At 29.6% G+C, this 15,098-nt stretch overlaps 1 protein-coding gene across 3 annotated transcripts; it reads right to left on the bottom strand.

Annotated features, from left to right (window-relative positions):
- Positions 1–2,928: 2,928 nt before the first annotated feature.
- LOC111278770 (uncharacterized) lies at positions 2,929–7,455 on the bottom strand. 3 transcript variants are annotated; one of them, XM_022865393.2, is made up of 5 exons: positions 7,088–7,455; positions 6,664–6,866; positions 5,024–5,260; positions 4,705–4,922; positions 2,929–3,438 (listed from the first exon to the last, which is right to left on the bottom strand). In XM_022865393.2, the coding sequence occupies exons 2-5, from the start codon at positions 6,736–6,738 to the stop codon at positions 3,171–3,173; spliced, it is 798 nt and encodes a 265-aa protein (XP_022721128.2). In that variant the 5' UTR covers positions 6,739–6,866; positions 7,088–7,455; the 3' UTR covers positions 2,929–3,170. The 3 variants fall into 3 exon arrangements, with proteins under 3 accessions (XP_022721128.2, XP_022721126.2, XP_022721127.2); XM_022865391.2 differs by having other exon boundaries at positions 6,560–6,866; positions 7,088–7,453; XM_022865392.2 differs by having other exon boundaries at positions 6,560–6,811; positions 7,088–7,449.
- Positions 7,456–15,098: the final 7,643 nt, after the last annotated feature.

Below are 15,098 nucleotides of genomic sequence, written 5' to 3'. Positions count from 1 at the left end.
CTATCCGTTAGACACTTATAGTAAAAATTAACAGTAAAAGAAACATTTAATGAGAAAATATAAATATTCTAACTTTTGACTATTTTTAAACAAATTAAAAAAGTAGAAATACTAAAATTTATTATACTTACTAAAATATGGGCGGCAAGTTTCATCCATTACTGTTTATAAAGTGATAACGATAGACCTTATCCCGTAAGAAAAAATATAAATTCTTTTTAAGGCAAATGCACATTAATTCTTGTAAGGGACTTTTAACTTTATATATCCATAAAACGATAGATAAAAAGTATCCCTAAATACTTCAGAAATTACAACTATAATTCATAATAAAATGCCAATATTAACTTTTTTTTTTAGTTTATTACCTATTGCCTGCTAAGATTGAGATGATCAGATGAAGCGCCCTAACTTCTAGGCCTTGGCTACCATCTACCTTCTCTTAATGATGAGGTTAATTTCAAATTACACTCTAATTCAAAGTTGATTTTAAGTTTAATCTTTCTCTTCTTGCCCATCTCCTTAAAACTATCCCATAAGGGATTAGTTTCTATACACCTGTCCAATGTTACAAAACTACTATTTTAATCTTAATTAAAATAAAAAGATCAATGTAATTTGAGAAAAACCAAGAAAAACACCCTTAACTAAACTCCACTGCCTAAAACACCACTAAACTCAACCCAGCTTTTATCATGGTACAGCTGTCAATCACTAAAACTTAACTCCCGTCAAATCTCCAACATTTCAAATTTTCAATGACAAAAATTTTGAAAAAAATAAAATAAAATAATAAAAAAAAAAAAATATATATATATATAATAATAACAAAAATATTAACAAAAAATAAAGGGATAACAAAAGTGGGGGTTTTGATTTGTTTGTTTTGGCTTTGAATTTTTGGATAGAGTTTTAAGATTTGAAATGGGTAAAAAATGAGAGAAATAGGAAAAAAAAAAAGAATAATCAATAATGATGGCTTGGATCAACAAATAACCCTCTAAAAGGAAGCTTTTTTAGGAAAAAAATAATTAATAGAAAAAAGGAAGTTGGGCAAAGAGAAGAGAGAACAGCAAGAAAAGGCAATAAAGGACAGGGATTTAGGCTTTAGATTTTCAGATTCTAAAGCGTTTTCTCAAAAAATAATATGTAGAAAGCTAAAAAGATGAAAGGAGGAAGATTATAAAGTTTTCATGCAAGTTAATCGAAAAAAAAAAAGATTAAAATATGGTGGGGTTATGGTTATGCTTTTGATTTTAGAGAGATGAGAACACTAACAGTGGTGGGAGAAAGCTGAGAAAAGACATGAGGGATTAAGAATTTTTAGTTAAAGGGTTAAACAGAACCATTGAAACCAATAAAAGGAAAAAAAATAGACTAAAAAAATCCAGTGCGTTGGCCATAAAAAACAAATTTGATGGCAGGTAACTCCATTTTTTTTTTTTATTGAAAGGGATTGGCCCATTATAAGTAAATCAATCTAACTGAAAAAAAATAAATAGTTTATTTTTATTTTTTTTAGAAACATTTTGAAATCATTGGAAATATTTTTTAAACTTTTATTTACATATTTATTTTATATTTTACTTTAAATAGTAACAATATAGAACCAATATCATTAATAACATTATATTAAAGTTATTCCCATTAAATCTAAAGTTTTTATTTAGATTTTTGAGCTTCAATTTTTAAACAATTAACACTTGCCATAAATAATGATTTGAGGTTTGAGGTTTAATTAACGTATAAAATTATATGAGTATAGTTGAATTTAACTTTGTAATTATTTTTATGCTTTTTAATTATTTGTTTTTTTCTTACATTAAAAATTAAAAAAGGAAAGAGTTTTATGAAAAAATAGATATTACGTGATCAATTTTATTATGTAATTTATAATAACTAATATTAATAATATTAAAACATTTAAAAAATATTATTTAAATAAACAATTAACATTTAATTTGATTCAATTTAAATTATTTTTAAATATTAATTAAATATTTATATATTTAAAAAATCCTTGAGTCCTATACTAATTTTGCCGAAATATCTAGATTGAAACATTAGCCTAGAGTTAATAAATCCATTTCCTAAACTAATGATTCCTAAACTAAGGTTAAGAATTAAAAAAAAAAACCTCAACAAATGTTTGCCGAAATATGAAAAATATCGTAAGAATTTGAAAATGCTTGATGTTTTTGACCTGCAATTTATCTTATCCTAGAGATAAGCAAGAGAAAAAAAAAAAGAAAAAGAGAGCAAATGACAATTTTGAAAAGTAAATGATAATTATTTAAATAATAAAATTCTTAAAAATCATAAATGGTTAATTTTTAAAAAAAAAAATTTATGTGAATTTTTTTTTAAAAATTTGACTCAAATGATAAAAAATTTAAGATAAAATTTCAATAATAATAATAATTGAAATTTAGTTTCAAGTCAATGCATTTGTATTATATAATTTATAAATAATTATTTTTTTATATTTAATTTTTTAATTTGTAAAATATGATTATATTAATATAAATATAACTAAAATTCCTCAACAGTACGAGGGATATTATATATATATATATATCTATATATACATATATATACATAAACTTGCACCAGATTCCGATCGCAGCGTCTTTTCCGTTTAATTGGACAAAAGATAGAAATTAACAACCATACAAAAAATTCGCAAGGCAAATAGCTCTAACCGTTTAATAAACATGTAACATTTTGCATGTTATATTGCCCCTGTTAATTTTTTTACATAGGATAATGTTACAAATAAACTATGAATTATAGTAAAATTTTTAATATAATACATAAATTTTAAAATTTTTATGTGATATCTAAATTATAAATCTATTAATTGATTTAATATTTATATGACTGTTTAACCGTAACTTGTCATTATTTAAAACTAACAACGTTATAAAATTTTGACAAATTAATAATCAAATATCACATTAAATATTTTTTAAATTCATATATCAATATTTTATTATAATTATAATTCAAAAACCAGTGATGATCTACATACAAAGATGCTAAGCTGAAACCCAGCCTCCTAAAAAAAGGAGAGAGATGATCACCGTTTATACTTCTATGTGAAGCCTAAATCCCATCCAATATACATTCCTAGCTCTTTCGATTAATAATCTACTCCTCATGAATCCAAGCTATGATGAAAAAGACAGGAAGCTGACATGCTTAGGTCTTTCAAGTGGAAGCTTCTCCATCTCAAAGCCACCATGGAAAGAGGAAGACTCATCTTCTCCCATGGTCTCTCCATTACCAAGATCGTTTAAAGCTCTTTTTGCATAAACTGTAAACGCAATTGTGGTAACAATTGCTATGATGAGGGAGACAATATTGTATATAATTTCCACAGCTGTCAAGTGATGGTTGCTATATTTAACAACGGCTACTGTCCTTATTAACCGACCACTGCACAAAGTCGTAAACAGTTAGTTGACAAAGGAAGAACCCATCAGCCGCATAGAAGATCAAATTAAAGCTGAAAATTTATACTTCAAGACAGTTATATAAAATCTTGACCTTTATGTCAACTGAACGGTAGACAATTAGTTTCAATCTGCTAGAACCTGAACTTCATAAAGTTCTCTAAATATGACTGCTTCTTCTGTAATTCTGGACTCGCAAAACTGGTCAATGACACAAAATCAATTTTTAACTTCATTACATACTGCTAGGGTCAGATGACATGGCAGCATGATTGATGTGGCCGAAAATTGAAATGCATTACTTGTTTGCGAATTGCAATGCTTTGGCCATTGGCATTTTCTTCTTTTCTCCTTCCTCATTTTTTCTCTCCTTTCTGCAGACCATTGAGCAACTCATCCTCAACCTCCTTGCCATTTTCCTTCAAAACCATCCCCCAACTGCCAGCAAAGGTGATCTCTCCTTTCTTCTTTCCTTCTCTCTCCATTGCTGCAATTAGTTTGCTCCAAACAAGTCCCTTCCCTTCTTTCTCGTCCTCCTCATCTTCACCTTTTCCCTCAGTTTTCCTTGTGTTCACTTTGATTTAGCCTCAAATGTAACCCCCAGTTCTTTTCTCCACTCTCTTTCCATTTCTCAACTTCTAATTTCCACTGCTGATAATTGTGGGACATGGGGCTTGCAGTTGGATTGGCATTAACTATTTGTGGAGCTTATGGCATCAGGGTATTGAAGAGGATTGGTGTTTTTTATTTGTTTTCGCTTAGTAACAGGGGATTTAGCTTTCAGGTCACTTTCCTATAATAGGTGATAGCATAAAGGTCGGGAAGCAGCAGTTTTGCACTGTACTTGATGGTGTTCGACTTATTTTTGGTTCAGCTTGATGGTGCCTGGCTATTGTGATATTATGGTGGTGGTATAGGGCAGTGGCATAACCAGAACAGGCAATATTTGAGGGTGGGTTTTCAAAGAAGCAATGTAATACCATAATTAGCAAAGATGTGGCAATTTTAACTGCATTCGCAAATTATGGTAAAGGACACCATCTGCTTAACTTGGCACCAAACAAGGAACAAGGTTTGCATTCACTGATTGACAATTGCAAGCCCCAATGCTATTTTAGACCTCATTTGGAGATACGAGGACAACAGGCTTATTACAACAAATTAATAAAAGAACTTCAGGGACTCCTAACAAGCTTAAACCTAGAAGCCAAGTACTATAAAATTAACATGAGTTGTTCAAATTGCATACCTGTAGATATAAATAAAAGCTTCTGGAATCATTCCAGTAATTGATCCGCATAAATAGGGCCAAAACCTCAGGCTGGTTACCACAATTGCATAGTTGAAAATTGTGTAAGGAAATGGTGAAACTCTAAAGAGAGCAACCACTCTAAATTGATGGAACCAGCTTCCTTCTCCTGCAAGTTGAACCATAGCAGCTGTCTGGGGCCATTTCTTTAACCAATTCTGCACATGCAAATGAAGAAAAAGATCAAAGACAGTAGGAATGAAGATTAAGTTTCCTAAAGAACCAGTCAACATTAGCTGAAAACAAGTACAATTCTTACATGAATACGGTCACGAAAAAGCAGTCCAATCAAATAAGGTAGGACCATTCCAATGGTTGTTCCAGCCATAATTATGAGGAACCCAAGACCATAGCCAAAAATCATCCCAGCCAACCACATGGAGGGACCAGAAGGTATTAAGAACACAGGAAACAACGCAAGAGAAGTAACAAGCACAACAGCAAGAACTGGGCGACCAAAGGAAGTTGCTTCCCATTGCATTATTGGGAGAAGAACCTATAGTTAAATTGAAAATTCTTCAATTTCAGTTGTCACATGGTGTGTATGCTTAAAGGCGCAGACTTACATGACATGCAAAGCATAAAAAATATAATTATAGGAAAAGGTTTTAGGCATCCAAAACTGCCCATGTAAATTAAATAAGTTAAAGAATACCTGCATATCCTCTGGAAAGTATCTTCAAATGTCCTTTTCTTAGCTTAGGTTAAGGTCCATCTAATACTAATTTATATTTGAAATGTCATGGAAGCGAACATTTAGTTTCTAACATATCCAACAGACATTGACTCTTCTGAACATTTTCCTTTGCAATGTTCTTATTATGGTTCTAGATATTAAACATTTTAAAGGCCAGTTAATTTTGGAAATTGTTCTAGATTTTCCATCTGTATTTGAGCTCTAGATATGATCAAGGAAATAAGGTAAATAACAAAATTTGAAAATCCTTGTTTTCCAGTTTCTAGAAAACTAGACAAATTTCAATTTTCCAGAGAACTCAAAAGTCGAAATAAAGGGTTTTCACATTCAAAATATACCAATTTGCCTCAATTAATTACATTTTTCTTGTGTGCCCTTCAATGCTCTTATTGTAGTTCTAGATATTAAATGTCGAATGTTATCAAGAATATAAAAGTTGGGATACCAGCTCATCAGATGTGTAAGCAAATGGAAAATTCATTCAATAAGATGCCATAGAGAAAATAACCAACAATAGACATTGACTCTTCTGAACATTTTCCTTTGCAATGTTCTTATTATAGTTCTAGTTATTAAACATTTTAAAGCCCAGTTAGTTTTGGAAATTGTTCTAGATTTTCCATCTGTATTTGAGCTCTAGATATGATCAAGGAAATAAGGTAAATAACAAAATTTGAAAATCCTTGTTTTCCAGTTTCTAGAAAACTAGACAAATTTCAATTTTCCAGAGAACTCAAAAGTCGAATAAAGGGTTTTCACATTCAAAATATACTAATTTGCCTCAATTAATTATATTTTTCTTGTGTGCCCTTCAATGCTCTTATTGTAGTTCTAGATATTAAATGTCGAATGTTATCAAGAATATAAAAGTTGGGATACCAGCTCATCATCAGATGTGTAAGCAAATGGAAAATTCATTCAATAAGATGCCATAGAGAAAATAACCAACAAGTCTATTTCTTTCTTTTTGCAGGGATTAGCCAAACAACTCAAGAAAATTAAATACATGCAAGGAAACAATGAACAACACTTATGTCATATGTGAAAGTTAAAGTGATAGAGCAAGTAGAGAGGCTATCTATAGCAACTAGAAAGTACCTTCTCAAAAAGAAATGGCACCCCCCATTTCAAAACAATGAGAAGCAATAAAAGAGTAAAAACGCAAAAGACAAAGGCTTTGATCCACCAGATGAAAGTGTTACCCCTTGTGGGTGGTTGAGGTTGTAAGATGTCAATTGCTGCTGCAGTGGGTTCATCAGAAGTAACCAGCCTAACATATTCAATGTCTTCCCTCATATCATGCCCAGAGTTTGTGCTCTGTTTTTCTTCCTCCTTAGATGAATTCGACATCTGAACCCAAAAGCAGACACTTAGCACTATGGACATAAACATGAAACCACTCAAACTGCAAATCATGTTGTAAATTAATCAATGTTAGAAAATTAATCTATGCCGATTGCATGAAACCCTAATTCTAATACAAGAAAATCATCTATGCAAGAATCAAAATCCAGCCCGCCAACCCAAAATATCTTCATATTCCTTGGCATGTTTTTTTTTTTTTTCTTTTTTCCTTTCAGAATCAACGGTGAAACAGAAATGAATGGAAAATTTAGGCTACTTTACCTGTTTTTCTTTGTCTTTATTGTCAACAATTAACAAGTTCCAGTTACAAAGGCGTAGGAGGAGAAGCAACAGCCAAGACGAGCTCCTGGATCGGTCTGTCCGTCTGTCTGACAGGCGGGTGGTCGGAGATCCGTTGGTTTGGTTGTTTTTTGAACAGAGTAAAAGTATGGGTTAATTTAAAAAAAATAATAAATAAAGGTTTGGAACTTAGAATTTTCCTAACACGTCTTACAAAGCTTTAACAAAAATTTAAAATTCAAAACTTTGCAACAATTTTTCTTTATTCTAAAAAGAACATTTTCTTTTCTTCTTCTTCCGTTCCTTCTTAAAATAATCTTTTTCGTAGTCTCAGAATATGATTATAATAAAAAAATAGTATATGATTAAATAAAAAAATTTATATCTTTTCTCAAAACAAATGATTGCTTAAATCCAGTAAAATTCAATTTAATTGCCACTATAAATTTCCATCGTTATAATACACACATTTAATGGTATTTTTGACAAATAAAAAAAATTTATAAGGTAGACAAATTTTTTGTTTCTCAACGTTCAATATTTAAATCATGAAAACAAATTGTCATTATATTTTTGTTTTAGTTTTTTTCAAACAATTTGACCAGTGACATAATACTAATCTAATATTTTTAAATTAATTCTTAGTCAATTATCCATATTTTTAATTTATATTTTACTTTATATAATTATTTATAACTTCGCACCCATAAATAAATGTATTTTGACCCGTAAAGCATATGTTCTTCTTCAATTTTATATATCATGGACAAAAATTGTATGTTATTAATCGTTTTTATCCATCCCATGTTACATTTAGTCAAAAGCTTACGAGTTATTAACATAATAATAAACTAAAATTAAAATTGACTTAAATGCAAATGAAAACTCAATCACACTTAATCAAAATCTATAAAATTCATGCTATTATCTTTTGCTTTTCAATGCCACATCTAGAGTTTCGAGCAATGACTTGCACAATAAAAAATGAGATAAAGAACTATTATATATTTGAAATTAAAGTTATGAAACCTAATTGAATATTTGAAACTAAAGTTATGAAACCTAATTGACTAGTCTTATATATATATATGTTGGTATTTACCGTTTTAGCCAATCATATTTTAGCTAAAATATTGTCACATTTGTAATACTCTGATATTTGATATCTTATAAAAATTTTATTTCTTTATCATTGAGCTTGTATATATATATTTATGCTTAGATTATAAAGTTCTTGGAATATAAATAAAACTTTACAAAAGATTGTTGTTGAGACCAGCATATGGTTATGCTTTTACTTATAAAGTAAGTAACTGATTTCATAGGTTGAAGTTTGAATAAACTTGAATTAACATGTGAGTGCTTGTTACACTAACAAATTCACTAAATATGATCTGATATGAAATGCTATATGATAGTTAACATAATGTCTATGGTTACATTCTCATGTGATGGTTATATAAGTGATCTTTTGACTTGAGATTACTTATGATCTTATATGATGAATATTATACTTTGATTTTAATTATAATTCTAACCAAGAATGCTCTAGTTAAGTATTGTTGGGTATAACATAAGGCAAGATGCATGAAGTAATCAAGATAAGATTCATCACCTTATATGATTAAAAAAGTATTTCAACTTGTCTGGATTGAATTAATTTGAAAAATCTTTGGCCAAAGTAGAATAAAATTTTAGAACTATTCTAAAACTTATTTGTAAGTTAATGTCAAAGACAAGACTTAACATAGTTGAACAAGATTGAGTAGATACCAAACCATATTCAATGTTCAAACCGAGATACTATGTGATAAAAGGATATTAATTATATACAAAGACCATCCATGGATAGGTTGTCAAGCCATATTGACTTTTCTTTAGCAATTTGGATGGCAATGAAGCTAGCATTGATCATGATCTATAAATATAAGATTGACTAATTGAAGAATTGGTGATGAAGATAAATAGTTTGTTTCATCTATAGCCGAATACTAAGGTTACAATGCTTTTGTTTATTACCAATATATTAAAAAACCTAATAGGTCGCACACAATTGTGAAAGATAAAAATTAAAACAAATTAAGTTGGACTTAATTTGATTTTGGTATGACCAAAAATTGAGTAAATAAAACAAGAGAAAAAGTTTTTCTTGTTTGGTACATTTAGCTAGTAGAGGTTTAATTGTGAAGATTTGTATTCCAAATATTAAACCTAATGTGACCGAATGCATCCCTTATAAAAAAAACATCAAGCTGCCCCTTCTTGTTAATCAAGTAATAAGAAAAAGAAGTTTCACTCAAGAAAATACAATAGTCTTGCAAAAACTTACTAGTTATATTGTGGATTTGAGTTCTACCAAACCTTAGAGAAAGTTCTTTCACAAGAGCTTATGTGGATCACCATTAGAGGCTGAACACTTAGGTAACTTCTTAACTTGGAATCTATTTGGAAGATAAGCAAATTGAACCAAGGATTTTCAACATTCAAGGTAATACCTTTAACCAAAACTATGTATGCTTATATATGTATATTGTTTATATCATCTTATTAATTGATTTTGGCTTTAAAAAATTTTAAAAAATTATGCTACCTTAATTCTGGTAATGATACATAATTCCTTTCAAGTGTTATCAGAGCCTTATTAATATAGATTATACAAATTAAGAGTTTGTTTGGTTGTTCATGATATTAAAACTGTTTTGATTGCAATATATTATTGTGATAAAAAGGCCAGAAAATAACTTTTTTATGTATTGTTTTTATTGGATTCTTTTAAAATATCAAAGCATGATATCTTAGGATGATTGGTATTAAATTTTATTATTTATGGATACGTTTGCATGCTTAATAAATTTTTTATTTGCAATCTATCTATATTAGAAAAATTCTGCTGTAGTGATATTACATAAATTGTTTCTTACTCTAGGGATATTATGTGGCTACAAACTTTTAACACATGAAAATATACATATTGATGATTGTTGTAAAAATTTTTGAATTTGTGGAGTTGATTTGATCTTTCAAAAGTTGATGATAAGTTCAGCCTAAAAATCTGCCAGTGGTGGCTGGACATGTAAAATACGCATATAGTGCATAGTTACCCTAATATGATTATGGTAATTAGTTTTCTAGATGTAGCTGGTATTCTTAAAAGTTAAAAGACTTTAAAAACTTACTTAATAAGATTTAAATGAAAATCTACTTGGTAATTAGTATTAGGAATCCTAGGAAACTTGTTCACCAAGATTTCAAGATTTATTTTTTTGATCACCAAGTTTAGTGGAGTATTTTTATAAAAGTTAAAATAATTGCTACTTGCGATTCAAGAATCATGACAAAGGCATAAGAAAGAAAGGGAAAGAGTTTAGGACTCTTGGATGGTGGCTAGAAGGGGCAGCATAGCAAAAGATGGCCGAAGCTACCTAGTTTCCATAAAAAACTACCCTAGTCGCAACTTGCTTTCCATTTAGTATGGATTTTCAGCCAAGCCTTAGATTGGTGTTATTTCTTGTTCAATTTGGATTCCTAAATAGCTTGGATTTAAGAAATAAGATTTAATATATAATCCAAATTGAATTAGACTTTTTGAATTGTTTAGAAGTTCTAATTAATAAGAAACTATTTCTCTGCAACATCTAGTTGGACTAGGAAAATTCCAATGCATGTAATTTGGTTTGATTTTAATTAATTGACATTCCTAAATGGTTTAGAGTGATGTTGATCATGTTAGATTAAAATTCAAGTAAAATTGTAATTCCTTTATTGTTTAGGAAATTATGATTAGAAATTACATGTTCCTAAGATAATAGTTATACATATTTGGCAATGCTAGCTAAATACGTTTATGCTTTGCATCACATTGAGTTGGATTGATAATTGATAATTGATATTGATATTGATTCAAAGAATCGATGAGTAAGATTATTAATTTGAACAAAACATGATGATTGTTGAAATATGCATGTTAGTTATGAGATAAATACCATTTATGCTATATTGATTTATTGTTATACATGATAGAATTTATATGTGATAAATGCCATGTATAATTATGAGATGCATGATAAGATTACATGCATTGGATATATGATGAATTCTTTTGCATGCTTGATGAAACTTATGATGAATAAAAAATCTCTCATGAAAAACATTAAATCTTGATGCCTTTTATTAACATTAACAACTGAACTTTCTACTAGTCAGACTTGTTGAGACAAAACTCAAGGTACTCATTATTCAAAATAAGATGTGTTATGGTTAATGGGTCTTACTTAACTATCATTGTATTACCCGAATACAAAAAATTTGATCGTGTAATGATATAGGCAATGATTGGGCAAATCACATAAGATTTGATTAGATAAGGAGTTGTCACCCCAATTGATTTATGAGTCACATAGGGATGTGATTGATAAGTTATCTACATAATTTACTTATCATGGCTTGTTGAGATAAATCTCAAGGTTATGATAAACTAAATGGGATCCTAACCAACTAGAAAAATATGATTTTTTTTGAATTGATAGTGAGGGCTATTGATTTGATTAAAATAGTGAAAGCAACCAATATATGGATTTAAACCTTATCTATATTGGTATTGAATAATATGACTAATACTTGTTCAATTTTATAGTGCAAAATGAGTAATAACTTATCGCTTCATAACCTACTTGATGCTAGCAAGCTCTAGGGCCTAACTTCAATAATTGGTATCGTAATATGAAGCTTGTCCCAATGCAAGAAAAAATGCTTTATGTTTTTAATGAACCGGTTCCATCAGAATCAGATGCTAGTGCTGATGATGTAATGTGGTGGGTTTATGAAACCCATAAAAATCACATTGATCAAGCCACATGTATCATAATGGCTAGCATGACCTCTGAGTTACAAAGGCAACATGAGAATATGGATGCTCTATAATCATTTTACACCTTAAAGAGTTGTTTGACAAAAAAGGGTGACCTAAGAGGTTTGTGACCTTTAAGGAATTGTTTCGAACAATGATGTCTAAAAGCATTTTAGTCAAAATACATTGCCTTAAGATGATCAATTGGACTGAGAAACTTGGAAAATTGAGGTTTTTTATGGATCATTAGTTAAGTTGACTTGACCTTGTCATATTTTTCTTCTAGTTTTTCATAATTTGTAATAAACTTCAATGTGCATCAGATGGAAGTAACATTACCATAATTGATGAATATGCTTAACACTGCCAAAAAATCCATTAAGAATCAAAGGTGTAAGGCTCTTCTAGTTTCTTCATCCAAGGCTAAGAAAAAGTCATCCAAAAAAAAAAAAAGTAAGAAGGTTGATAAGAAAGGGGATGTAAGCAAGATTATCAAGCCTACTAGCAACATTAAGAAGGACAAAGGTGTATTCATTATTATGGTAAAGAAGGTTATTGGAAGAGAAATTGCAAGGTCTACTCGACAAACATAAAAGAGAAAAAGTCTAAAAAGAATTCTATTTAAGATATGTTTATGATTAAAATCAATCTATCTCTTCTTGACACATTTTCTTAGGTATTAGATACCAAATATGGTTCTCACTTATGTATGACATACAGGTACTAAAGAAGAGTGAAGAAGGGAAATGTGTCTTTGCATGTTGAAAATGGTACAAGTGTTGCTGCTTATGCCCTAGGGACTTATTATTTACCTTTACCTTCTAGTTTAAAACTAAAGGATTGTTATTATGGTCTTGTCATAACTCGAAATATCATTTCAGTTTCTTATGTAAGTATGAATGATATATACTTATTTAATATTGAAGGCAATTGTTGTTCTTTTTATTTAATATTAAAGGAAAATGTTATTCTTTTTATTTAAATGATATGTTCTATGGCATAGCAATGTATGATAATGGCTTATATGTTCTTAGATTAAACAATGATGTTATCAACATAAATATCAAGAAGGCTAAACTAGATAAACTGAATCAATCTTACTTGTGACATTATAAGCTCGGTCACATTAATGAAACAAGAATCACAAAGTTACATAAACAAGGATACTTTGATCCTTTTGATTATGAATCATATGAAACTTGTGAATCATGTTTGCTTGAAAAGATAACCAAATCACCTTTTACTAAAAAAGCAAAAAAAGCTAGTGTGATTTTTGGATTAATACATTCAAATGTATGTGGCCCAATAAACATAAATACTAGAGGAGAATGCTCCTATTTTATTACATTCACTGATGTTCATATAAGATATGGTTATGTGCATTTAATGAAACACAAGTTTGAATCTCCTATTTCATTACATTCACTGATGTTCATACAAGATATGGTTATGTGTATTTAATGAAACACAAGTTTAAATCCTTTGAAAAGTTTAAAGAATTTAGAATGGAGGTTGAAAAGAAAACTAGTAAAAGTATCATGAAACTTAGATCTAATCGTGTTAGTGAATACTTAAGCCATGATTTTCTAGATTATCTAAAAAAGAATAGGATTCTCTCACAATGGATTCCACCTAGAACACCATAACATAATAGAGTTTTTGATGGGAGAAATAGAACCTTGTTGGACATGGTTCAATCTATGACGAGCAATTCAAATCTTCCTATATCCTTTTGGGATTATGCATTTAAAATAGCCACTTATCTTTTAAATATAGTTCCATCTAAATCTGTGACAAGACATCATATGAGATTTGGAAAGGTTAAAGACCTAACTTGTCACATATAAGAATTAGGGGATGTGATGCTTATGTGAAGCACATATAAGTCGACAAGCTTGAAGCTACATCAGTTTGGTGTAAATTTGTGAAATATCCAAAAGAAACTATTGGATATTATTTCTACAATTCTGAGGAACAAATGGTATTTGTTTCTAGTCATGCTATCTTCCTAGAAAAAAATTTATCTTTTAAAAGAATAGTGGGAGTAAAGTAAAACTTTAAGAAATTTAAGAAATACAAATTCAAATAATAATGGAACTTGAACCAATGGCTAAGGCATTAGATGCGCAGCTGAAAGCTCAAAGTTTATAAGAACTCCATAGGTTAAGTAGGACATGGTAAGCTCCTAAGAGATAGGAATTTCTCATGGACAAGGATGAGTTGATCATAGATGATGATCCTATTACCTATCAAGAAGTAATGTTGGACATTGATTCTAAGAAATGGCATTAAGTGATGAAATCCAAAATGGGATCCATGTATGCAAACCAATTATAGACTTTGGTAGAATCACCTGAACAAACAAAACCTAAAAGTGCAAGTTGGTTTTCAAGAAGAAAACAAACATGGATGGCAATGTACAAACATAAAAGGCCAGGCTAGTTGCAAAAGGTTATAATAAGAAAATAAAAAGTTGATTTTGATGAAATATTTTCACTAGTAACCATGTTAAAATCCATTAGGATTTTGCTTGCTATTGTCACATACCATGACTATGAGATATGGCAAATGGATGTCAAAATGGCATTTCTTAATGGGAGTTTGCAAGAGAATGTGTACATGACACAATTTGAAAGTTTTGAATACAAAAAAATGTTGACATGGTGTGTAAACTTCAAAGGTCTATTTATGAACTTAAGTAAGCATTAATGAGTTAGAATATACGTTTTGATGAAACAATTATAGAATCTGGATTTATAAAAAACATTGATGAACCTTGTTTGTACAAGAAACGAGTGAAAGTGCAATTATTTTCATAGTGCTATATATGGATGACATATTGTTTATAGGAAATGATATACCTATGCTACAATCTACCAAGATTTGGTTATCTAAGAAGTTCTCCATAAAAGATTTGGGAAAAGCAACATATGTGCTTGGCATAAGGATCTATAGAGATAGATCAAAGAATTTGCTTGGTCTTCCATAATTCGGATACATAGATGAAGTGTTAAAAAGGTTTAGCATGAAAAAATCCAAAAAGGGATTCTTGCCCATGTCACATGGCATAAATCTTTCTAATAACATGTTTTCTGAGGCATAAATTGAGAAAGATAGCATGAATAAGGTTTCATAAGCTTTGGCAAT

Source organism: Durio zibethinus, chromosome 8 (assembly GCF_047325235.1).
Source record: "Durio zibethinus cultivar Kanyao isolate XHJ-2024 chromosome 8, ASM4732523v1, whole genome shotgun sequence".
NCBI lineage: Eukaryota > Viridiplantae > Streptophyta > Magnoliopsida > Malvales > Malvaceae > Durio > Durio zibethinus.
This window is presented reverse-complemented; position numbering and strand designations above follow the sequence as displayed.